The sequence below is a fragment of the Aethalodelphis obliquidens genome, unplaced genomic scaffold, assembly GCF_003676395.1.
Source record: "Aethalodelphis obliquidens isolate GAN/ISIS:26980383/991018 unplaced genomic scaffold, ASM367639v1 scaffold39, whole genome shotgun sequence".
NCBI classification, from domain to species: domain Eukaryota; kingdom Metazoa; phylum Chordata; class Mammalia; order Artiodactyla; family Delphinidae; genus Aethalodelphis; species Aethalodelphis obliquidens.
The window spans coordinates 9,931,974-9,956,119 of record NW_020837983.1 but is presented as its reverse complement, the minus strand read 5'-3'; the positions used below and the strand labels follow the sequence as shown (position 1 = coordinate 9,956,119).

Here is a 24,146-nt window from a genome sequence, read left to right as displayed (position 1 = left end):
TAATAAACTTAAGGCCAGTGGGTATCACTTCACTCCATTTCCCAGTCCATCCCTCCTGAGATCTCTACCTACACCTGTGCCCATCCCCAACTCTTTTCTGCCAACAGAGAAGAGGGCGTGGCCCTTCTGTTCAAGTAGAATTACACTCCCCATGCTTTGGACTTGTCTCTCTGGCAATTCCTCGCTCCTGTTTTCATGTCTCCTCCACTGACTACTTTCCTGCAGCATATAAAGGGCTTCCTCCCCACTGATCTCATCTGCTTCACGGCCACGCTTCTCGAAAGAACACTTCTCACCGTCCCTGCACTCCCTCACTTCCACTCCCTCCAAACCTGTAACTTCCAGTGGCTACCCTGCTTGCCCTCTTCCCACCATCTGCCATCCTGTAAACTCTCTCTCTCAGGGGCTTTCCTGTTTCTGCCCAGGTTCTCGCCCAGCCACTCTCCTGATCCTTCTCAGTCTGTTGCTGCATGACACTCACATGTTGGCGTTTCCCAAGGTTAGGCCTGGGACCCTCTTCTCCTCCCTTATAAGACCTCTCTTGGTAAGCTCACCTTCTCTTTCATTCATTCAGTCATTCATTTATCTGTATGATATGTATTCAGATCTCATTGTGTTGGCAGGCGTTCTGCTGTAGGCTGTGGATGAATAAGGCAGGTGTCTGACTGCCAGGAATCTTGACTTGGTAGGAAATCATTTACAGAAGTGAATGCAATTAAATGGGGGTGGGCAGGAGACTTCACAGGGGTGTAGGGAGAGAATCCCTTGAGAGATGAGACAGGATGTGCCAGCAGGACTGGGGAAGAGGGCAGTTAAGGAATTCCAGGTAAGGAAGTAGCATTCATAGCACATGCTATGGAGTCAGGCAGGTCTGGATAAAATCCCAGTCCCTTCCCTTGTAACACATGGGAATTAGGCCATGTTCCTTCTGGAGATCTCAGTTTTCCCTTCTGTAACATGGAGGTGACAGTCCCTGTCTCGTATGGCTGCTGCAAAGGTTAAGTAAGAATGAATGTAAAGTGCTTAGCACAATGCCTAGCACACATTAAGCACTTATTAAATGATAACCATTATTATCACTGTATACATTTATAACTTTAATATGTGTGCTGTAACCATTACAGTAGGACCTACTTCATAAGCCTGTTGTGAAGATCAAATGCACTAATATATGTGAAAGGACTTTTAAAAAGTTCAGCACAATATTATTCAGCCATAAAAAGGAATGAAGTTCTGACACATGCTACAACATGCATGAACCTTGAAAACATTATGCTAAGTGAAATAAGCCAGACACAAAAGGACAAATGTTGTATGATTCCACTTACATGAGATGCCTGGAGTAGGCAGATTCAGAGACAGAAAGTACATTAGAGATCACCAGGAGTTGGGGAGAGGGGAGAATGGGGAGTTATGGGTTTAGAGTATCTGTTCAGGATGACAAAACATTTCTGGAAATAGATAGTGGTTATGGTTTTACAACATTGTGAATGTATTTAATGCCACTGAATTGTACTGAAAAATGGCAAATTTTAAGTAGAGCAGAAAGGAAATGCTAGGTTCCTGTGCCATTTTCAAGAAAAATATTATCACTAACATCCAGAGTAAGACAGAGACAAATCAGGACATCTGAACTGTTCAGGTGTTTAAAACTGTACTTATATTTGCAAAGTTTCACGCACTACTAGGATTAATATGTATATTTTACACTTAGCAAATTTTCAAAAGAGGTGATTAATCTAGGGTTGACAATATGATTGTCCTAAGATCTGGACAGTTAGATTACCTTCCATGTAAAGAAGGTTAACAATTTTATTTCATTTTTGACCTGGATTTAGACCCAAGATGGGCTTGCTTAACTGGTGCTCCCCTCTCATAAACAGTTGCAAAGTACGCTTTGAGATACATACTTGGGTTTGAGAATTTATAGCCCATTGAAGATGTAAAAGTGGATACACATGTGCCCTCACACAGAGACAAGACATTCAGCATTTAGAAAACTATGTTTAGAAACAGACAACCACCAAAACCTTAAAAAGGGACTGTTTCTTTGGGCTTTGGCAGGAACCCTCGCGGCTCACTGACCTGTGTTCCCTGACTGTTGATGTCGATGGCGTCGCTCCACTCACTCGTCGTTTCCTCCAGCAATTCTACTCTCAAAAGGAGGCTGGGGAGTAAGTCTCTGGTCCTGCAGTCTGGATAACTGGAAAGCTGATGATACAGCTCATGATGAATTGAGCACTCAGGAGGAATTCTTCTGCAATAAACCTCACACTTTGGAATATCTAAAATTGAAAAAAGAAAGGCATATGCAGACTTAGGCCTTGAAGAAAAAGACTTGGGGATACTAAACGTAATGGGGCAAGAGAAACTTCTCAGAGAAGCTCACTTTTATTTGAGGGTCACAGGTAACTACGAAGTCAAAAACCTCCAGAAAGAATATAGGTTTTGTATTATTTAAATTCAACATTATAACATATACCTTTAGTATTTTCCTTTATAAGTACTGTTACTGGACATCTGTTGTGGAAAATTATTCGAGGACTAGGGTCTTCTGAGAGGGTTAAATAAGTCACTCCAAAGTGCTCTTGATATGTCAGTGCTATAGCCCTAGAACAGAATCAAAGGATAGAAATGGTTTAGAAAAAAATGCATGCTTTCTCTCCTGATACATGTTTATTTGGATCTGCAATATTCAGAACCTCTATAACACCTTCTCTCTTATACATCAGAGGAAATGTTTTCCAGAGAATGGATGGGCATCCACTTATCTATTACCTGCCAAACACTAATGATAGGTTTACTAATTTTTTCTGACAGTAGTAAACATTTTGGTTATAAAATATTCAAAAAAATGTGAAAGATCATATACACACTACTATATTTAAAACAGATAACCAACAAAGACCTACTGTATAGCACAGGGAACTGCTCAATTCCGTAACAACCTAAATGGGAAAAGAATTTGAAAAAGAATATGTATAACTGAATCACTTTGCTGTACACCTGAAACTAACACAACATTGTTAATCAACTATACTCCAATATAAAATAAAAATTAAAAAAATAAAATTAGGTTAAAAATATAAATAAAATAAAACCCTCATAACTCCTACCACTCGGAGAGAATTACAGATATCCTTGTGCTAGCTTTTCCTCCTCAAAAGTGCTTGGTAAATTTTGGCAAAGGAGGAGTTGATGTGCTTCTAGAAGGACGACTAGAGAATCTGGGTACTTGCTCTTTTTTAATTCTAAAGGTAGGTATGCTCAATATGTTTGTTGTCAATTTTTGCCAATCATCGTGCTTTACAGGATCTCCATTTTGACTACAAAGAGCAAAGCTGTATTTACTATTTGGCCTCAGAGAAACTGCTGTGTGGCCGTAGGCTGACCTCTACAATGGACAGAGAGAAAGGCTCCAATTTAGACCTAGAGACTACCAAAAAGTATTTCATAACAAAGCAGGAAAAAAATTCTCTCTGAAGCTTAAATTCTGTGGGCCGATTGTTGAAATTAATCAAAGAAATCAGATATTTGCCAAATGTGGCCCTCAGTTTCCACTTATTATAAGGGGTCAATGACACACTGAAGAATTTCCCATTCATTACCTATTCTGCTCGCCAGTGTGAGTTCTTCCCAAAGCCTGTATATTTGTCTGAAATGTCAAGGTGAACTGTCGATTAGTATTTGGGGAAATCATATTAATAACTAACTAACACCATGACATGTGCACTGCTGGACTGCAGGGAGGAGAGGAGATGGAACACTCTCTGAGCGTCAGTCTCTGCATTAGCACCGAAGTCCTTCTCCCAGCCTACCTGTGGAAGAGCTGGGCAAGCCAACCACAGAGAATGCTCTGCCGATAGCCAAGAGCTGGGGCCAAGACTGAAATACGGCACTTCCAATGTAATATCTAGCTTAATATGTACAGATGAAGATTTAAATTAATAAAATCTTAGAATTTTAAACTTAATTTCTAAGTGTTTTATTTTACATTTTGTCTCTCAGTTTTAAAAATAAGTTTTGTTTTCTATACATAGGTTCACATTGCTTTCAAAAATACTTCCTTATTAAACTTACCACACTTAATTGATGGAAATGTTCTATATGTTGATTGTATCAACGCCAATATCCCAGTTGTGATATTATAGTTGAGTTTTGCAAGATAGGGGAACTGGGTAAGGGATACATGGGACCTCTCTGTATTATTTCCTATATCTGTATGTGAATCTACGATTATCTCAAAATAACACTTACTAGAGAATGGACTTGAGGATATGGGGAGGGAGAAGGGTAAGCTGGGACGAAGTGAGAGAGTGGCATGGACATATATACACTACCAAATGTAAAATAGATGGCTAGTGGGAAGCAGCCGCATAGCACAGGGAGATCAGCTCGGTGCTTTGTGACCACCTAGAGGGGTGGGATAGGGAGGGTGGCAGGGAGGGAGACGCAAGAGGGAAGAGATATGGGAACATATGTATACGTATAACTGATTCACTTTGTTATAAAGCAGAAACTAACACACCATTGAAAAGCAATTATACTCCAATAAAGATGTTAAAAAAAATTTTTTTTTGAAGTATGGTTGATTTACAATATTGTGTAAGTTTCAGGTGTACAGCACAGCAATTCAGTTATATACATATATTCTTTTCAGATTCTTTTCCCTTATAGGTTATTACATAACGGTGAGTATAGTTCCCTGTGCTATACAGTAGGTTCTTGTTGGTTATCTACTTTATACATAGTAGTGTGCATATGTTAATTCCCAGCCTCCTAATTTATCCCTCCCCCCACCCCGCTTTGGAAACAATAAGTTTTTTTTAAATAAATTTATTTATTTATTATTTATTTCTGGCTGCATTGGGTCTTCGTTGCTGCACACGGGCCTTCTCTAGTTGCAGCAAGCGGGGGCTACTCTTCTTTGCGGTGCGCGGGCTTCTCATTACGGTGGCTTCTCTTGTTCCGGAGCACAGGCTCTAGGCGCGCGGGCTTCAGTAGCTGTGGCACATGGGCTCAGTAGTTGTGGCTCGTGAGCTCTAGAGCGCAGGCTCAGTAGTTGTGGCACACGGGCTCAGTAGTTGTGGTGCACGGGCTTAGTTGCTCCGCGGCATGTGGGATCTTTCCGAACCAGGGCTCGAACCCGCGTCCTCTGCATTGGCAGGCGGATTCTTAACCACTGTGCCGAAGTCCCAAGTTTGTTTTAATTAAAAATAAAAAAACTCACCACACTTAACTTCTCCAACCAGAACATAAGGACAAACATTCCTCTCGAGTTAGGGGTGAAAAGTGTTTATAAAATCATGGATGTTTGTGAGTGTTGTGAAAGAAGAAGGGATGTGTGTAGGGAACAGAGCCTTAATATTAAGGATAACTCGAGTCAGGAAGTTATCTTTTAAAATATTACTACTAGAAATCTCTATATACATCAAAGTTAAGATGGCTAAAATCTCAAATAAAGTCTATAAATTCATAATCACGAAAAAAGGTACCTCTCATAAGGTTACAATATGTTTTCTTTTGTACTTTTTATATATACCATAAATAAGTTATTCCTGACAGCTACAGAAAGGACATATTGCATGCAAAACGACCGCAAAATAAAAGTCCGGTATGAACAAACCATTACATGTCTCTGGCTTGATTCTGTGGTTGCTATTTGCATAATTGGTAATTGGTAATTGGAGTAACTTGCGTGCAGGAACAACCACAGAACAGAGTCTTCTGTGACTTGTGTTTATCTAAGTTATCTCTCTTAATGACTTGAGAAAAATTCCATTTTGAAGTAAAAGTAAAATATGGGAAAAGAAAAGGTTTTCCAACTTGACTCTCTCGTATTTTAACCCTTATTTCTTATCACTTGACAGAGGCTAAGAAGCCATAAAAGAAGGTGATCTTTTCATTATGATAGATTTCTGCTATTCTACGGTACAAACATCGCATTTCCCCCTAGTAGAAGCTGCATAAGGGAGAAATCTCATCAGTAGTACACTGGGACAACCCATGTGTGATCATAACATTTGCCCAGTTGTATACAAAACCTAGAAGCCATGAAAAATAAAAGCAAAACCTAATTTTACATGTGGTGAGCACTGCAAATATTCTCCTATTCCTCCCGGCACCTGGATGAAGCAAAGAAGGACATTCACATAAATGTAAAATACCTGGTACAGAATCCATTTTCCCTATAGTTCCCGAAGGGCACTGACACACTCTGTCTGGGAAACTCTTGTCTAACTAGAGCTGGCAGGCTCCAGCACTGTGAGCTGTCGGCAACTGCGGCAGGAGAGAAGGCCAGCAAGATCTGTTTCTGAAGCAGGGATGCATCCAGCGCTGACTGACTGATATCAGGCATTAAGTCCCAGCAAGGAAGGGAGCTGGATTTCACAGCAGGCTGCTCGCCACCTGGGCAAATGCTGAAAGTAGCACTGTCTGGAACATGAAAATACTGAAGAAAGAAAAGACAATGCAGAGAGAGCACAGTTACTACAGTCATACAGAGAAGTTACACTTTTTAAAGCACAGCTTCTGAGAAACCTTAACATATATTCTCAGGAGGTGGCCAGGTGGGGGACATGGGAATATTAGAAATCCTGTTCCCATGAGAAAGCTCTAATGAGACAATTACAAGGAGCAGGAAGAACAGGGTCGGCTTTTCTAGGCATAATGAAACATGATAAAACTGGTGTGACTTCAAAGGTGATGCAAAGTTCTCAATACCCCCAGGTACTGCAAAGAAAAGCCATGCCATGTGGTACAAGTGTTGTTTGTTGGGAGGGAGTCCTCCTAGAGAGGTGTGGCTGGACTGAAAGGGTGGCACCCCGGGGGACCTTGGGCAGAAGAGATCTGAATGAGATACAGAAGGGTAAACTGGGGGCTCAGAAGACAAATTTTTTTGAAAGCTCATCCTGAGGGAGCAGGAAACTCTGATCTCCAACCCTCTGTTGGAATTCCACATGGTTTCTGGCACATTAGAGAGTCTCAGGATTGTAGACATAAAAAGGACCTTTAGCGATAATTTATTTGGCCCTCCGCTTTCACAGCTGAGGACGCTGCTTCCCAGAGTGCAGATGATTTGTCCAGCATCACAAAGCCAGCGTGTGGCAAAGCCTAGCCAGCAGCCAGGCTTCCTCCTTCGCTCTTGGGCTGTTTCTCCCACTGTCCCAGACAGTCTCCCTGAGAGGGTAGGGATTACCATGTCTTTAAACAATTCCAACACCTGCCCGAAGCAGGGTCGGGGTTGAAAAAGGGGGCCCCCTCAGCTGCAGAAAGGATGGGGGCCTTCCCCTTCTCTCAAGGAGCCCATTGTGATGCTGGTATTGAGGTGACTGCTGGCAATTCTCCTTTCCTGAGTACCCAGCCTTTTTACTCATATTACCTCATTTAACCTTCACCCAAAACCTGCAAGGAATGCAAAATTATGCCCCTCTTCAGATGAGGAAGTGTCAGTGTCGAAAACCCTGACCCAATGCCTCAGGAAGCCCTAGGGTGGGGAGAAGCAGGAAAATTATCAGGGCTCATGCTGGATCTTCCCTCAAATCCTCGCCTACAATGCAATTACTGTTGACCTCTACTTCCCACCAGGGTACTTCTGGTCACCTATTTATTCTATCAATACTTCAACGAACCAAGATGAAATTCTATTACTCTGACATTTTTATAAATACTATAATGCACTGTAGGCTTAGAAGAATAAGACTTTCATCCTACTGTATTGCTCTAATGTAATTTTTAGGAGCTGAAAGTAAGGGCTAACAATAAATTCAGATGAAAGTAAAGAAAAATAATACTTTTCTATATGATGGTTTCAATAGCGTAAAACAATAGATACCACTTAGCATATTCTGTTTTCAAATCCTTTTAAAATATCTCCTTACTCTCTTAAAATAAAACTGTTCATCTGAACTGTATAAAGAATTGAATATTGGATTCATTTGCCGCGTATTCTGCCATAGAGACGTTAACATAAACGAGCTGGTACATTTTCACATTTCCTCTCCTGGTGGACACAGAGCTCAGCGCTCCCAGATCTGGGGCTCCGTTGGGGCTGAGCCTTCTTCACACAGGGCTCCTCCAGGCACGGTGGCCTGCGAGGCAGATGTTCTTTTCCAGGAGCCTCTGAGCCAGTCCTCAGGCCCGCTTCCTGCTGGCGGGGCCTTGTGTTAGTGAGCTCTGGCAGAGAGCGCGGCAGCCTCGGGGGCAGACGGGGCCGGCAGCACCCAGCTGCCAGTGGGTCCGGATCTCCTGCTTGGTAGGATGTCTCCTCATTAAGTACCTTGGAAGTGCTCACCATGGCATCCAAGGTTGTTTTTTGGTTTTTTTTGTGTGTGTGTGGTTTTTTTTTTGCGGTACGCGGGCCTCTCACTGTTGTGGCCTCTCCCGCTGCGGAGCACAAGCTCCGGATGCGCAGGCTCAGTGGCCATGGCTCACGGGCCTAGCCGCTCCGCGGCATGTGGGATCTTCCCAGACCGGGGCACGAACCCGTGTCCCCTGCATCGGCAGGCGGACTCTCAACCACTGCGCCACCAGGGAAGCCCAGCATCCATGGTTTTAATGAAAGCAAAAATCAATGAATCTTTACCTGTATTCAGTGTTAGCTTTTGATTTGTTCCAGGTTAAAAAAAAGTTGATAATAATTATTATTGATTTATGAAAACTTAGACAAAACAATCATCTTTGAATTGCTTACCTCCTTTCCAGAGTGGGGTCTGGCGATAGATAACTGTGGTTTATAAAATATCTGATACGGTGTATTATTGATTATTGTAGTCTTGTCTTCAACCTGAATAATTTGTATGCCTTGCTGTACCATGGAGGAAATGCAGAACTGGCATAACTGCAGGACAATTGAGGAAAGAGTAATTTTTAAAATATTATATGGGTGTTGTATGAAAGGAGAGAAGGTTAGCACTCCCCTTGACAAGGATGGGAGAGGTGCATACAGTTAAGGCACTGCCACCTACTTCGTGGCATCTAACCACTGTTTTTTTGTTTATTCTGCCCAATCTTTAGAGTATTTTGACTCACCAATCATGTATTTCATCATTTAATGAAAATATTAACAACTTCTAAACAACAGAACATAATACATAAATTCAAATTAAATCTGATACTTAAGTGGGTGCTTCCAAAGGGAAAAAAACATCATATGGCATATAAAAACCTCTTGATTATTTTTAAAAGTCATTTTATCCATTGGTTTGCATAGGACAGTATCAATTTTATCTTCTGTTCCAGAGGATTTAGCAGAGTTCCCTTTCAGTCTCAAAATTGTCTTGGTCCCTAAAAAGGGTCACTATTTACTCTTCAACAGGGTGCTTTAGCAAACCGCCTACTTTTCCTGCTATTGTATAGTGACAGAGACTTGTTTTCAAGTTATTAAACCAATTTTTCCCTCACAAAATATTTATTTATAAAGCACTTATACATAAACAGATGTCACTTATCCTTTTCAACATAAAGAACTCAATCCAGCATTCCCCTTCTCATGCTCACCCTAGCAGCTATCTCACTGAATGTGTACCTGGACCAAGAGGACTTCTGAGAACTTAAATAATGATGACAATGTTGAAGAAAATAGTAACAGCTGACCCTCATATATTGCCTTCTTGTGCTCCACCTGTTGAAAGTACTTTATGCATATTAATTCACAGAATGCTCACTACACCCACATGGGGTAGCTACTATATTATCCCCATTTTACAGAAGAGAAAAAATGAGGCACAAAGAGGTAAGCAACTTGCCCAAGGTCACAAAGATAAAGAGGGTCTAAGGGTTGGAATTAGAAACCATGCAGACTGGTTCCCTGGTGCTGCTCTTAACGACGGTGTGTATCATCTCATTGTCCTATCACATTGTATGAGGAACTGATGCTCAGAGAAGGGTATTACGTGCCTAAAGATATCCATCTAGCAAGTGGTAACGTCAAGAAAGTTCTCAGAGTGTGGTCTGAGAACCCTTGGAGGAGATGGTCTTTGAGATTCTTTCAGGGGGCCCCAAGGTCAAAACTAATTTTAAAATAATAATAAGATGCTATTTGTCTTTTTCACTCTAATTTTCACATGAGCATACAGTGGAGTTTTCCAGAGGCTATATGACATATGATGTCATCATGCTTATGGCTAATGAAATGTATGTTTGTGAATTCTTGTGTTTAAAATTTTCTGTTTTAATTTCTAATTTGATAAATATCAAATAGATATAATCCACATAAACAAAAGGTTTTTTGGAGGTCCTCGGTATCTTTTAAGAGTGTAAAGGGGTCCAAAGACTAAAAAGTTTGAGAATCACTACTAGAGAATAATGAGATATAATAATAATATATTTTCCAACAGTTCATTCATTCCTTCACTAACATTTATTCGCACTTGCTGTGGCCACTTTGTGAGGTGCTGGAGGTACTGGGTGTTTGACTGTATATCATAACTTTTTTTCCAGGTTTTGATGGTAGTTCTCAACTTACAACTATTCAACTTTCGGTGATTCACGCTTACAGCTCTTTGCCATTTACACCCGTGTTACAGTATTTTGGCCGGCAGAGCATAAACATGTGTTGCCCAGACAACTTTGAGGAAATGGATACCAGCCTTGAATACTGAAGACCTACTACTTTGTATCAGAGAAATTTATTTTTAAAAAGTCACCAAATGACCCTAACTTTTCTCAGGAGGCTCTTTGAAGGTGCCTGTCAAAATCTAGCTTCTTCCCAGAGAAAGGTCATTCTGAATTATACTACTCTGATGAAGCATCCTTTCTTTTTCAGATTTGGGACAGCTAAAATAACGAAGATATCATTAAGTACAGCATGAGATTTCTACACGGTACTCTATGATACTTACTTCATACATACAGTTTAATGTGATTTGTTACCATATTATTCAGTTTAACTGGTTTTTACATACTACTTTAGAAAAGATTCATGTTGAAAAGCACATACCACTTATATTTAGTTAAATAACTATTTTTTTTCATTTTTCTGTATTCATCTTCATAAACATGAGTACCAGTCCGCTGTTCAATAACACAACTCCACATCATTTTGCTCAGGATGCCCTTTCCAGAAATATAAGCTTTGCTGCAGGAGCCTTTGTCCTTTCACTCAATACTCAGAATGTTAGCAGCTCTACCTCCTGCTCTAAAACAAGGAGGCCAAGTACAACTTGTGGATATTTGGGAATAAGTTCACTTTTTTCCCCTACTTACAATAAATCAAGTGACAGCTGAGTGTTCTGAAATAGAGAGGTTATTGGATAAACTATGTGACACAGCTTTTATCACTAGCAAAGGAAAAAAAAAAAAACGACTGTAAAACAGAGAGGTCTAAGAAATCACGTTACACTGTTAAAAATTGTTTGGAACAAGTAATACCAAAAAGGGATTAAAAAAGAAAAGGGTAGACTCATTTTAAACAGGTTGAAGGGATGGCATGCTATCCCCTGAGCCACACAGACTTTTATCGACTTTGATCTTACCTTCTGATGTCCTGGGAAAGCACCAAGTCTTATTTCGGCAGCAACAAACCCTTCTTCGTCCAATGACACAACTTCACCATTACCTCCATCTTTCCACTTTGGAGATGTCAGGTTATGGACCAGTTTAATTGCTACTGACTTGTGCACAGTGTTTGTATTTGCCCAGTATATTCCAATTTGAAAAGCTTCCTGGAAAAGTAATGCCTCAATTATAAAGTATTTTTCTTAACTTTGATATTTTTACCTCAATTCGTAGGAATTTTTTATATTATGTAATAGGTCTACTTAGGCAACCAAATCCCTTTTTTTTGGTAATGGCAACATACATTTTATTTTAGTTCCCAGTGCTTTCTCTGAATCACAATGGAATTCATATTTATTGAAGGAGGGAAAAAAAACATCAATCTAAACTGTGACTACCCTATATACCAAAGGCTTAAAAACTGAAGGTTTCATTTCATTTGACAAAAGAATAATATGCAACACTACGTACATGTAGGTCAACATCCCAATTCCTCAAGGTAACATCATATGATTATTTTTTTTAAAAAAAAGGAAAAATGCAATTGAGTAAAGATGCTTATAAACTGGAGTTCAAAAAAAAAGGACTCTCAAATTATTCCCTATCAGGAAAACATTTTATTTAGAAATTCCTTGTACTCTATTTTCTTACAGATTTATGTGCCTTCTTGAACTGGGCTAGCCTTATCAAGAAAGTTCTCCTGTAATGGAATATAAAATCTTCCTATGAAATTCTGTTTTACAATTAAGTTTTTCTTCCCTTGTTATTAATGATTCTATGCTGTTATCACTAACGGGGGGCATCCATGATTATGGACAGGCAAGTCCACTTATAAAGGAAAAGGGGCCTTGACAAAAATAGCTGTTCAGAAATCTTTACTTCTTATCCATCTTGCACATCTCTGAGAGTTTCTGTAAGAACCACAAAAATATCTAGGGGGTGGGTTAGCACAGAATATGGCTCTATATTCTTAACATATCCTGAGCAGGCAAATCCTAATACTTGTCAAACATCCTATACACAATGGAAATGAGAATGTAACTAGTACAAGTTATCAAATTTAATGATAACTCAAGCATGAATACTGCTGATGGGGAAAAAAAAAAAAGACATCTGAGATGTCTCTGAATATCAAAGAACATTCCATACCCCTTACATATGCATCTAGGAGGACAGTTTTCCACAACTGATTGATTCTGTTAAGAACATAAATGCAACCTCAGAATAAAAGCTGGTTGTTGAAAGGAAAGAATTCCTATTAGTTTAAAAAAAAAAGTTATAGTACCTGAAAATTAGGAGGGATAATAATTTTGCCAGCAGGAACCTGTAGAACAATCTTCTCTCCCTCAAACAGCCAGAGGTCCCACTTGGACTGATTGATGAGCAGGGCCCAGGGTAGCAGCTCTATCAACAAGGTCCTCACATATGGCTTCCAGGCTGACAGCTTCACTCGCATTGGGCTGTCCCACTGGCTCAGCTGCTCATTCCTGTGCCAAATACCACATCCAAGAGACTCAATGAAACATGATGACTTCAGGATTCATGAAATGTGTTTAAGGATTCCAGACACACAACGCTCCTGTATGACACCTCTTCACACCAGAGTCATGCAATGCTAAGTTTGCATCCAGGAGAAAGAAACTTTTCATGCAACTATGTTCGAGATTAAGAATGAAGCAATCTACGGAATACATCTACTAGGTGATAAAAGGTCAGAATCTGACAGACACATGCAAACATCTTTTTTAAAATGTTTTTATGGTATCTAAGATTTTTGTGAACAGTTATTTATTTCTTAATATTGAGAAATGTTTGTAGAAAAAGACTGCTAGAGAACATTACCTGTCAGAGTCCTTTTTATTATAGGGCCATGTGGGTTGAAGGGACTTTTCTGGCCCGTAGAATTCGTCAAGGGTCTGAGTAACTGTGCCTCCGGGGTGTATCTTAGTGGCTATTTGCTTAATGAGGGATGTTGAGATGGGAACAGCACAATGTGAAGGATCATCTTCTTCTCTAGGAAACGGAAAGAAAAAACAAGAATGATTATCAGATGTATCATAGACCAATATTTTTTTTGGTGAGAGTGAGTCAATTTTTGGTGCTTTAGGGATGATGACACAGTTTGGGGAATTATCTGGGCCGTGGCCTTTCCTCCCCAATGCTTGGGTGGAGATCTCTTGTTCCTCTACAGAAATTATGTGTCAATTACATTTTCTGATCATCCCTCTTATTTATATCCAAAGGGGCTGAATTTTATCTTAAACTGTAGAAGAGAATAAGAGAATACTAGGCAGGGCAATTTAAAAATAACATTCTCATAAGATAAGAAATCATACAAAAAACTCTATCCTCCCTTACCCCCTCAGCAGGACAAAGTTACTTTTCTACTGAATCTCTCTTAAGAAAATGTAAGGACTTTCCCAGTACCTTGCTTGAAATGTTAGGTGATGTACAAGGTCAGGTTCTATGTTTTGCAGCGGTTTTTCTTGTCCTTTTCCTGGAATAATTTGTGTTTCACTCAATCCCAGACTTCTTTTCTCCAAATGTATGATAATGGGGTCTGGAAGATGACTCCTCATGATAAAAAGAGGGCTGAACACAATCTATAAAAATAAAAGGACAGAACAACTTTCATATTTGCTTTGTTGCAGTATTCCAGCTGTTTGACGCTGAAACAAACTTGTAATAAATCTCTTCCCTGGGTCACTCTGACCTTAATTTATTTCAGAACAGGAAAGGTCAAAGCCATATGCCATATTTTAGGATTAGAAAGCACTTACCATTCGTTGTTGCACTTGAGAGCTGGGTTCTAAAGTCAAAACTGTGCACCAGACATAAATAAGAGAACTGTGTGAAGACGGCACCTGCACATGAGACAGAAAAGGGTTCTATTAAATACTAAACAGTTTACTAATTCATCAAAATAAGGCACAGATATAATATCCATTTGGAGGATACAAAAAGTTTGAAGTTACAGAAAAAAGCCATTTAAAAAAAAAGGATAAGCAAAAACAGACTTCATTATGGCATAAAGTGAATGTGCAGTGAGTCAATGGGGCCAATTCTTTCCGTAAAGATGAAGGGATTTGTATGTGGAGAGACTGATATAAGAGTGAGTGGGAGAACAAAAGAGAGGATTTGTCCTTTATGGGAATGAAAGTGATGATGGTGGAGATTGAGAAAGAGATAAAAAAGTAGCTGATCATCATAAGCTTCTCAAGTGGGGAGGACACCCTTTATTCCCTCCCGTCCCTCCAAAGCCCTTGTGCATCAGAATCTTTTTCAAGATATAAATCATCTCCATCTGGGAGGGGTAGAGTCTCGGCTACGAGAACGACTGGAACTGATACAAACGTGTTGTCGTGGGATGGGGATGAAAAAGTTTGAGAAATAATATTCAAAGCCTTTTTATACTATTTCAGGCCTCCCCTCTTTTGTACATATCATTTATTAATAAATTAAGTGCTGTACTGAATAAAGAACATAACGAGAAATTTAAAAATTTAAAGCTGCTCTATTCTGGATTGTACTACTTCTCATACCTGAATGACAACACTATACTCAGGGGTCTTGGATTCCAGACACACGTCTCTCGACCAATCTTCATCTCCTTTGGCCTTCACACACAACTCGGTCAGTTCGCTGTCTTCTAGTATGTACGAAGGCAATTTCCGTTTGGCTGTGAGGCAGTCAAAATGTTCTCGGACCACAGCTTGTCCATCTTGACCAATGTAATGCTGAACGACTTTTAGTTCTATGCTTTGAGACAAGTAACTACAGATAATCTGTCTTCCACAGATGATAATCTGAAAGACAATCAATCAATCCATCAATCAATAAGACTTCATCAATTCAGATTCCATGAATTGGAAATACAGGGAAACCTTGGAGATACGGCAGGTTTGGTTCCAGATCAACACAATATAGCAAATATTGCAACAAAGGGAGTTAGATGAATTTTTTGGTTTCCCAGTGCATATGAAGGTTAAGTTTACACTATACTGTAATCTATTAAGTATTCAAAGCATTATATCTATAAACATTTAAATACATTAATTAAAAAAATTTTTTTTGCTAAAAAATGCTAACCATCATCTGAGTCTTCGGCGAGTTGTAATCTTTTTGCAATAGTAACATCAAAGGTCACTGATCACAGATCACCGTAACAAAGATAATAATAAATGAAAACGTTTGAAATATTGCGAGAATTAGCAAAATGTGACACAGAGACACGAAGTGAGCCAATGCTGTTGGATTGCTTGATGCAGCGTCGCCAAAAACTTTCAACTGATGAAGCGTTGCCACAAACTTTCAACTGATGAAAACGTAGTATCTGCAAAGCTCAATAGAGCAAGGCACAATAAAACAAGGTATGCCTTGTTCAGACAGAGTAAACTATGCTGATTTTAATGGAAAGAAAATGAAATCGTTAGCTTATTTAGAGAGTACAAGAAGAAAAAGAGGCTTCCAAGAAGAGAAGGGACTTTGCTTTGGTCATGTTGAGTTTGCAGAATTCAAAGGACAGACATGTAGGCAGGATCCATGCCCAGCTACAAAGGCTGGTCATGTGCTTGAGAGTGAAGGTGGGACTGGAGATGGAAGACTTGTGAAATTAAAGCCTCACAAATGTGTGCGGACAGGAAGACAGTTTACCTGGAAAAGAGGGTGGAGGCTCAAACCCAGTAACTGACCAAGACTTTAGGTACAGACTCAGGGTGAGAAGTCAGAGAAGGGACGAAGGAGTGTCAGGAGAATGCAGGGTTGCTGAAGCCATGAGAGAAGAGACTGACTGGAAGGTGGTGGTGGATGGTATTGAACAATGTAGCAGTCAAAAAGGAAGGGGACTGGAAACAAGACTTCAGCTCTCATAGCTGAGATGACAATTGTGATCAATTTATTCCCTGCGGCTGATTTCCAAGGGTTTATTGCACTCTTATGCAATACGAAATCTCTGTATAAACTGATAATACAAACAACTTTTAACTCAGAAGCCTAATTATATTTTATCTTATTCAAGTTTTCCTTATAGCATAGAAGCGTTATCTTTATAAAACACACAGAATTATCCACTAAATCCATGTATCATTTAACTTTTCATCCAGCTAAGAGTATAGTTCAGAGCAGGCGTTAAGAAATATCTCTTAAATTGGTGGAAATTGAAAAGATAACACAAAATTTACTCCTCTGCAGTGAATACTTTTAGAAAGCAAATCCTGTGCAATATGAATTTTCACCATGACTGAGGAAGACAGGACTGTCACATACTATTTTCCTTATTTGTAATATTTTTCCAGGTTATAAAATGTATACTAAGTAATACATGTATAGCATGTATGTCTAAGGATATGATGGTTAATTTTATGTGTCAACTTGAATGGGCCATGGGGTGCACAGATATTTTACTCAAACATTACTCTGGGTGCGTCTGTGAAGGTGTTTCTAGATGAGACTAACATTTGAATTGGTAGACTGACTAAAGCAGACTGCTCTTCTGAACATGGGTGGGCCTTACCATATCAACTGAAGACATGAAAGAACAAAGAGCCTGAGTAAGAGGGAACTCCTCCTGTCTCACTGCTTGAGCTGGACACTGGTCTTTTCCAGCCTTTGGACATGGACTGAAACATCAGCTCTTTTTGGTACACTAGCCTGCTGGCTTTTGGACTGGAACTACACATCAGCTCTTCTGGTGTTCCAACTTGCAGATGGCAGATCTTAGGACTTCTCAGCCTCCATCATCGTGTGAGCCAATTTATAATAAATCTCTCCCTCCCTTTCTCTACGTACGTATATATGTATATGTGTGTGTGTACACACATACACCCTACTGGTTCTGGGTTTTTTTTTGGAGAACCATGACTAATACAAAGTATTTTCACAAATTATCTCTTTTATTCTCACAGCAACTGTTCCTGGTGAAGTTAAGGTTCCCGCTTTGTTGCAGAAGAATTTGGAGATGAAGTGATAGGTAAGAGGTGGATTTATTTAGAGAGAAACACACTCACAGACAGAGTGTGGGCCATCTCAGAAGGCGAGAGAGCTTCTAAATGTGGCATGGTTAGTTTTTATAGGCTGGGTAATTTCACGGGCTAATGAGTGGGAGGATTATTCCAACTGTTTTGGGGAAGGGGTGGGAATTTCCAGGAATTGGGCCACCGCCCACTTTCTGACCTTTTATGGTTGGCCTCAGAACTGTCATGGTGCTGGTGGGTGTGTCATTTAGCACGCTAATGTATCACAATGAGTTGTATGATGAGGCTCAAGGTCTACTGGAAGTCGAATCTTCTGCCATCTTGGACCCAGTTGGTTCTAAACAGTCTTTGTCATGTCCTATGGCTATGTCATTCTTTTAAAGGTTGTGCCCTGCCCCCTTCCCTCCTGTTTCACAACCACATAAAACAGGTGCTACAATGACTCCTCATCTTAACAAGGAAAAAACCAGAAGCACAGAGATGGTGAATAACTTTCCTGATGTTACCCATGTTACCCAGATGGTCTGGCCCAGAGTCTGTGTTGCTCACCATCCTGTCTGTATCTCATAAAATTAATACCTACTAATTAAGAAAACAGAATATGGTTTGGTACAAGCTAATTGTGGTAATTCCATTACCACAGTTGGTACAAGCTAACTGTGGTAATTCCATTACCTCTTTGCTAATGATTAGTTTAGGGGTGAACATGGAGCTCTGTTTTGGCGAATAATATAAAAAAGGAAGACTGCTAAAAGGCTCTGGGAAAGATTTTACTCTTTGATAATAAGGGAGACAATTTGAGAAGGGAAAACCCTCCTTTTTTTTTTCTGCCATGGAAGATGTTAGGAGAGGATATAACTTTTGTAGCCATCTTGAGGACAGGAAGGCAAATTCAAGAGGACAGCAGAGAAGCAGATACAGTACTGAGTTACTTAATTAACTAACCAACATCCGAGTCTCCCTTCTTCCTTTTTGTTATGTGAGATAATAAACATAAAATAGGAACAATAATAGTATCTGCCTCCTTAGCTTTCTATGAAGATTAAAAACCCTATTTTGTAACTTCAAGCTGAAAGCATCCTAATTGATACATTTTCCTATGTCATTAGGAGTACTTTGCAACTATCATTTTAAACAAAACTATTATTTACACACAAAAAATGTGAGCAACTATGAACTATTATTTACCCCAAGCAAATCTGCTAGATTGACAGACCAAAAATTAAAGTCATTGTTGTTTCAACTTGCATTATTTGAATAGTGAGGTTTAGCATTTTCTTAAACATTTATTTTCCAACTATCTACTCCTCTGAATTTTCTTCAGAAGGAACACATCTGTAAAAACCAAGCTATGCTTAACTGTTACATTTCCCCTAGATACTCTGGACATTATAATCTCTTAAAACAATATTTTCAAAATAACAAACATGGAAGTCCACTGAAATATGAACACAAGATTTTCTCTAGCATATGTAGACTAGACACTCATGATAAGCCTTATGACGCCATAGCATTGCCCAACTTTGAATAAACAATAGAAAACTCTGAGGCAGTTTTTAACTCCGTTCTTATTCCGATGTGTCCAGGCCTGGCAATGTGTGCTCAGTGCTCTTGTTTCAGAACCTTTGGGCCCCATGAGATTTAGGAGAGGATTTGGCTGTCTCTCACAGAAACCACAGAATCTCTGCAACCATCTGGGACTCACTTTGTTTAAAGACAAAGATCCTCTTGGTGGGTTTTTATAGTTTCATTTTGAACCAAAAAGCCTGTTAAATAGGCTTTCAAATTTGATAAAAAGAAAACCCTTAAAAGTGGCCAGGGAGGGAAGGCTACTTAGATGAAGGAAAATCCAAAATGGCTGCTCCTTGGCGTGGGGCTCTTCATGGCTGCCCCCTCGCAGGGTTCAGTGAAAGCCATGCCTGCTTTTCTTCAAAGTGGCAACACTTACAATGCCGTTATTTTGAAAATTATGGTTAGAATTTCAAGATTAATTTATCAGTTGAAGACAGCTACTTAATTTTTTTTAATGTAGGGTTTCTCTTTAATACACATTTCCAGGTTTCACACTAATTCCCCTCTTTCCCCAAAGCCACAAAGATGTGTATTGAAGATCTCCACATATGATTTTACTTAGCAGGTTTCAGAACTCTTATTAGATCAGTGCCAAGAAGAATAGCGATATTAAAGAATAACTCCAGAGCACCAGATGCACTGGAAAATGATATCCTAACCATGATTAAAAGTGTATGTATAAAGATACAAATATATATACATACATTCATATGTACAGTTAGGTTTTTAGAGTGGTAAAGCTTTCCTCAATAAAGGGATGGAAAACACGGAAGCAAATACATGTGCATGAGTAGTGGTATAATGTACAAAGTCCCTGAGAAATTTTATGTGTGGTCAATTTTCACTGAATTGGGGAAATGAGAGGGGTGCAGGAAAGGCAGGTACAGGCAACCAAACATCATTGTTCAAGCAAGCTTTAGCCAATTCTCCATTGTCCCGTGGTGTATTAATGCAGTTAAGGTATATCAGAGAGCTACACACACTCTCCTCCCCAAATGGGGCTTCATAATTAGGCAGCTGCGGTTTATTGCAAATTTCCAGGCCCAGGTGGGGTAGCAGGAAAGAAGCGAAGATGTGAGGGAGGCAGGAATCTACGAAGCTCTTCTGGAAGCTTGGTTCCTATCTTCCTAACCTGGCCAACTGAGGAAATCCTGTCTGATGTACTTTAACTAGCGTTAATCTGAATGTTAGTTAATCTACCCTGACAATAAAACAAAATCCAATTTAAAAAGAAATAATACATTTTTGCGTGTGTGTGTGTGTGTGTGTGTGAGAGAGAGAGAGATAGATAGATAGAGAGAGAGAGACAGAGAAAGAGAAAGAGAAAGACAGACAGAGAGGGGGAAAGAGACAGAGAGGGAGGGAGAGAGGGTAAAGGCAGAAAAACACTGACTAGAAAGGTTTTTTACAATGTTGACACATGCAACAGTTGGTTTGAGGTTGGCATGGTGGTCTGCTGAACCTCGTATTACCTGGGTTCAGTATAACCCACTTTCCATTTGCTTCATTCTAGGTTAAACGAATTGCTGTTTCTGTGTTCTAATTTTCCCCGCTCTGCTAAGTTTATTTTTTAAAATTTTTTATTCATTTATTTATTTTATTCGACAGGTTCTTATTAGTTATCTATTTTATACATATTAGTGTAAACATGTCAATCCCAATCTCCCAGTTCATCCCCCCCACCTCCCGCTGCTTTCCCCCCTTGGTGTCCGTACTCTGCTAAGTTTTTTTAATGGCCCCAATATAGAGCTCAATCTCATTTGACGATGACAAGAAATGCTACAACTCAAAATATAGTTATATGTGTGTATACCTTCCATGATAGTGGGAATGTAAAATGGACTTTCCTAGTTCCTGTGGGAAAAGAAGACACTTCCTCTCAAAAAGGTAAATGCAATGCAAGGGCTGGTTATGCTTCCATTATTGCTCTCCAAAGATTCCTTTCCTATTTGGCTAGATTTGACTTCTTTTTTTTAAGAGTATTTATTATAAATGAGGTAGAAGCAGAGAAAAGCGTGAGAGGCATTCCCCACAGAAAAGGATTATTAACATTTACCAGTACAAATAACATTTGGAAAAGTTCTGAAATGTGATTTGGCACCAGAAGCCTTAAAATCTGTATATTTGACATTAACAGAGAGAGTGATTAAAAGAACTACTTAACTTTCAATGTATGGAAATTTTTTTTAGTTCTGATTTGAACCCCTCATAAATATTTAAGATTTAAAAAATGCTAATGGTTTGAAAAACTCAGGAAATCAGCAGAAGTTTTAGAACAAATACATATTTAATTATTTAAAAGATTAGTGTAGCCCCAACAAGACTCTGCTAAGACAAAACGATGAATTTTGTCTAAGGAATAAAGTACATCTTTTTAATTTGGGAATGTGCATCAGGCACCACAAACACATTCATATCCTTTGTGCAGGTAACTAAATTTTATAGCCATTTATTTTAAGGACAGACTCAGAAATTTGGACATATATTTATACACCAAGATATTTATTTAAGGATCTATTATAGTAACCAATTGGAAATGAACTAAATGTCCAACAACAAGGAAGTGTCTACATGGGGTTAGATATACCATATGGTAAATCACTATGCAACCATTAAAGGGATAACTTCAGGAATTTTAAATAACATGAGAAAATAAGCATTATATAATGGTAAGGGAAAAACACAAGTTGAAAAACTGTAATTACAATCAGAGTTCAAGTTGGTTAAAAGGTATCTGCATAGGAAAAAAGAGCAGAAAAAATACACCAAAGTAATAATAGAAAATATTTTTTGGTTGGTAGATTTATGGGTAATTTTAGTTTTCTTCATTAGGCTCGTCTGTGTTTCCAGATATACTTTATAATAGTTAACATAAAAATAACACTGTGAACTAGTATTTCTTGGGTGCTTTCTTTTACAAAAGGAATATGAAGCATAGAAAGGTTAGGAAATGTGCCTAAGGTCATAGAGGTAATAAGTACTAGGACTGAGAAATCTTTTCCAATCAGAAAAAAAGTAGGTAAAGTTTTGTGAGATTTAAAAAAAAAAATGTGTTTTTCATGACCAACTTTTTGGGCTTATGATATACTGTTGCAATAGTATCTGCTCAGGTACATTGCATGTATCAATTTATCCCTGAAATTTAATATCATTTCGTGAAAGTAGATAAATCTATGGCAAGAATGAGGCATTAATATAGCAACACAAAAAAGTCCAACCAGCATTACTTATGCCTGGGAATAGTTCATTATTTTAATTGTAAATAAAATTTATTGGATGATGACAATGGGCCAGGCACTGTTGTAAGCACTGTACATAAACAAACTCATTTAATTCTCATACCTAGTTCACGAGGGAAAGCACTATTATTACTATTCCCATTTTAGAAAAGTGATTCACAAAGGTTAGATAACTTGCTGATGATCACGCAGCTAGCAAGGTTGCCTGTGATCTTAACTACCAAGGACATTCCTTGAAAAGATTTCTCCACGGAAGGACCCTGCCTTTCCACTGACTGTTAAATGTTCTAGCAACCACATGCCAAAGACTTGAATGAATTGGGAAACTTCAGACCAGAGCTGTGGTGGTCAAAACACCTAAGAACTTGTTAGAAATACAAATTATCATGCTATACCAAGACCTGTTGAATCTGGAACTCTGGGGGTGGGACCCAGCAATCTGTGCTTTAAGAAGTCCTCCAGGGGATTCTGATATATACTCAAGTTTGAAAACCACTAGCCTAGAGGGAAAAAAACTAAGGGGAAATATTCTACCTTCTCTCATGTTTTTGGAGGGCTGTAACCTAGAGGAGAGGTAACGAGTTGTGTGCTTTTTGCATATGCCTCACAAGTTCTGAGGAATGGTAAAAACTGGCTGAATGGTGACAGATTTTGGCTCAAAATTAGGAAAGAATTTCATTAACAGCTGCAAGTAACCAACAATGGGAAGGGCTGATGTGTGAGAGAATGAGACTCTCATCATTTGGAGTATTCAAACAGATGCTGTATGACCTTTTCTCAGGCATGCTGGTGAATGGGACGGTAGACGAGGCATTCTTGAGAGACCATGAGCGACAGAATCAGAAAACCAGTGTGTATTGGGCAGATATTTGTTGAGAGCATATCCATGTAAGAGAGCTCTAAGGGCAGATAGGAGAGACACTTCTTGTTCTTATGACTTTCCAGCTCAAAGCCCACACTAGCCACACTGGTCCCCTCATGAGTCCTTGGGTAAGACACATTTGTCCCATATTTGTATCTTTATTTATCCTATACTGCTGACCTGGAATGCCCTCTCTTAATCTAAATTCGACATGTTTTGTAAAGCCCAGCTCAAGTCAAATATTCTTAGTGAAACCTCTAAATTCCTTTCACACTTACTGTCAGTCGTACACATTGTTGGGTTTATGTAAATTTACATTTTAAGAGCAAAGATTCTGTTACATACTTAGTGTCTTTCATTTTTCTCTGTTCTACAGGAGGCAATCAACAAATACTTGGAGGAATGGTCAGTTGACTGGGAAGACTCTCCCATGCTCCTTGTCTGAGACTCCTCTGCTATAGGTTTCTTTTCACTTCTGCTGCCCACAATAATGAGAACATGAAGTCCAGCTCCCTGATTAGGTGCAGGCCAAGAATGTATATGGTATAGGTCCTACTGTTCACCTCACCAGTTGCTTCCTGCCTGCCCCCGGCATACAGCAATGGAGTAGCCCCAGGTGCTCAATATGGAAAGCTCCCTTTTTCCTTTTCTAGGGACTGAGTGCTGTCTCTATCACGTCCTCAGTTCACATAAGCTCTGGATAGACTGTTACAATCCAGATGCAGATGTATATGTTAAAACTCTTATGACAAATCCAGTTATTATGTGTGCAGTGAAGCCAGTTTTCAGATTTTAATACTTCCTTTTTTTCTTTCTACTCTTGTCATATGCTCCATGCTTGAAAAACATCTTTTAAAAACCACATTTTCACATCTTAAGAACACAAAAAAGTGTCAGATACTTTTTTTTCCCCTTTGCAGTCTTAGAACTTCAAAAACAGCCAAAAGGAAGTTTTATAAAATATATAAAAATATGTGCTGAGAGCTGAAGTTTTATATGCCAAGA

General features: G+C 39.1%; 1 protein-coding gene and 1 pseudogene across 3 annotated transcripts in view; one reads left to right on the top strand and one right to left on the bottom strand.

Moving 5' to 3' along the window:
• Positions 1–24,146, bottom strand: part of VPS13B (vacuolar protein sorting 13 homolog B) — a 778,894-nt gene that overhangs the window by 36,924 nt on the left and 717,824 nt on the right. For all 3 annotated transcript variants that reach the window (XM_027131497.1, XM_027131496.1, XM_027131498.1), the window contains 10 exons: positions 15,039–15,302; positions 14,277–14,360; positions 13,924–14,099; positions 13,339–13,509; positions 12,782–12,983; positions 11,475–11,663; positions 8,693–8,839; positions 6,168–6,451; positions 2,483–2,610; positions 2,086–2,285 (listed from right to left, as the gene is read on the bottom strand). In XM_027131497.1, the coding sequence (XP_026987298.1) occupies positions 2,086–2,285; positions 2,483–2,610; positions 6,168–6,451; positions 8,693–8,839; positions 11,475–11,663; positions 12,782–12,983; positions 13,339–13,509; positions 13,924–14,099; positions 14,277–14,360; positions 15,039–15,302 (1,845 nt within the window). The remainder of the gene's footprint in view (positions 1–2,085; positions 2,286–2,482; positions 2,611–6,167; positions 6,452–8,692; positions 8,840–11,474; positions 11,664–12,781; positions 12,984–13,338; positions 13,510–13,923; positions 14,100–14,276; positions 14,361–15,038; positions 15,303–24,146) is intronic.
• Positions 8,885–8,992, top strand: LOC113633454 (uncharacterized; annotated as a pseudogene).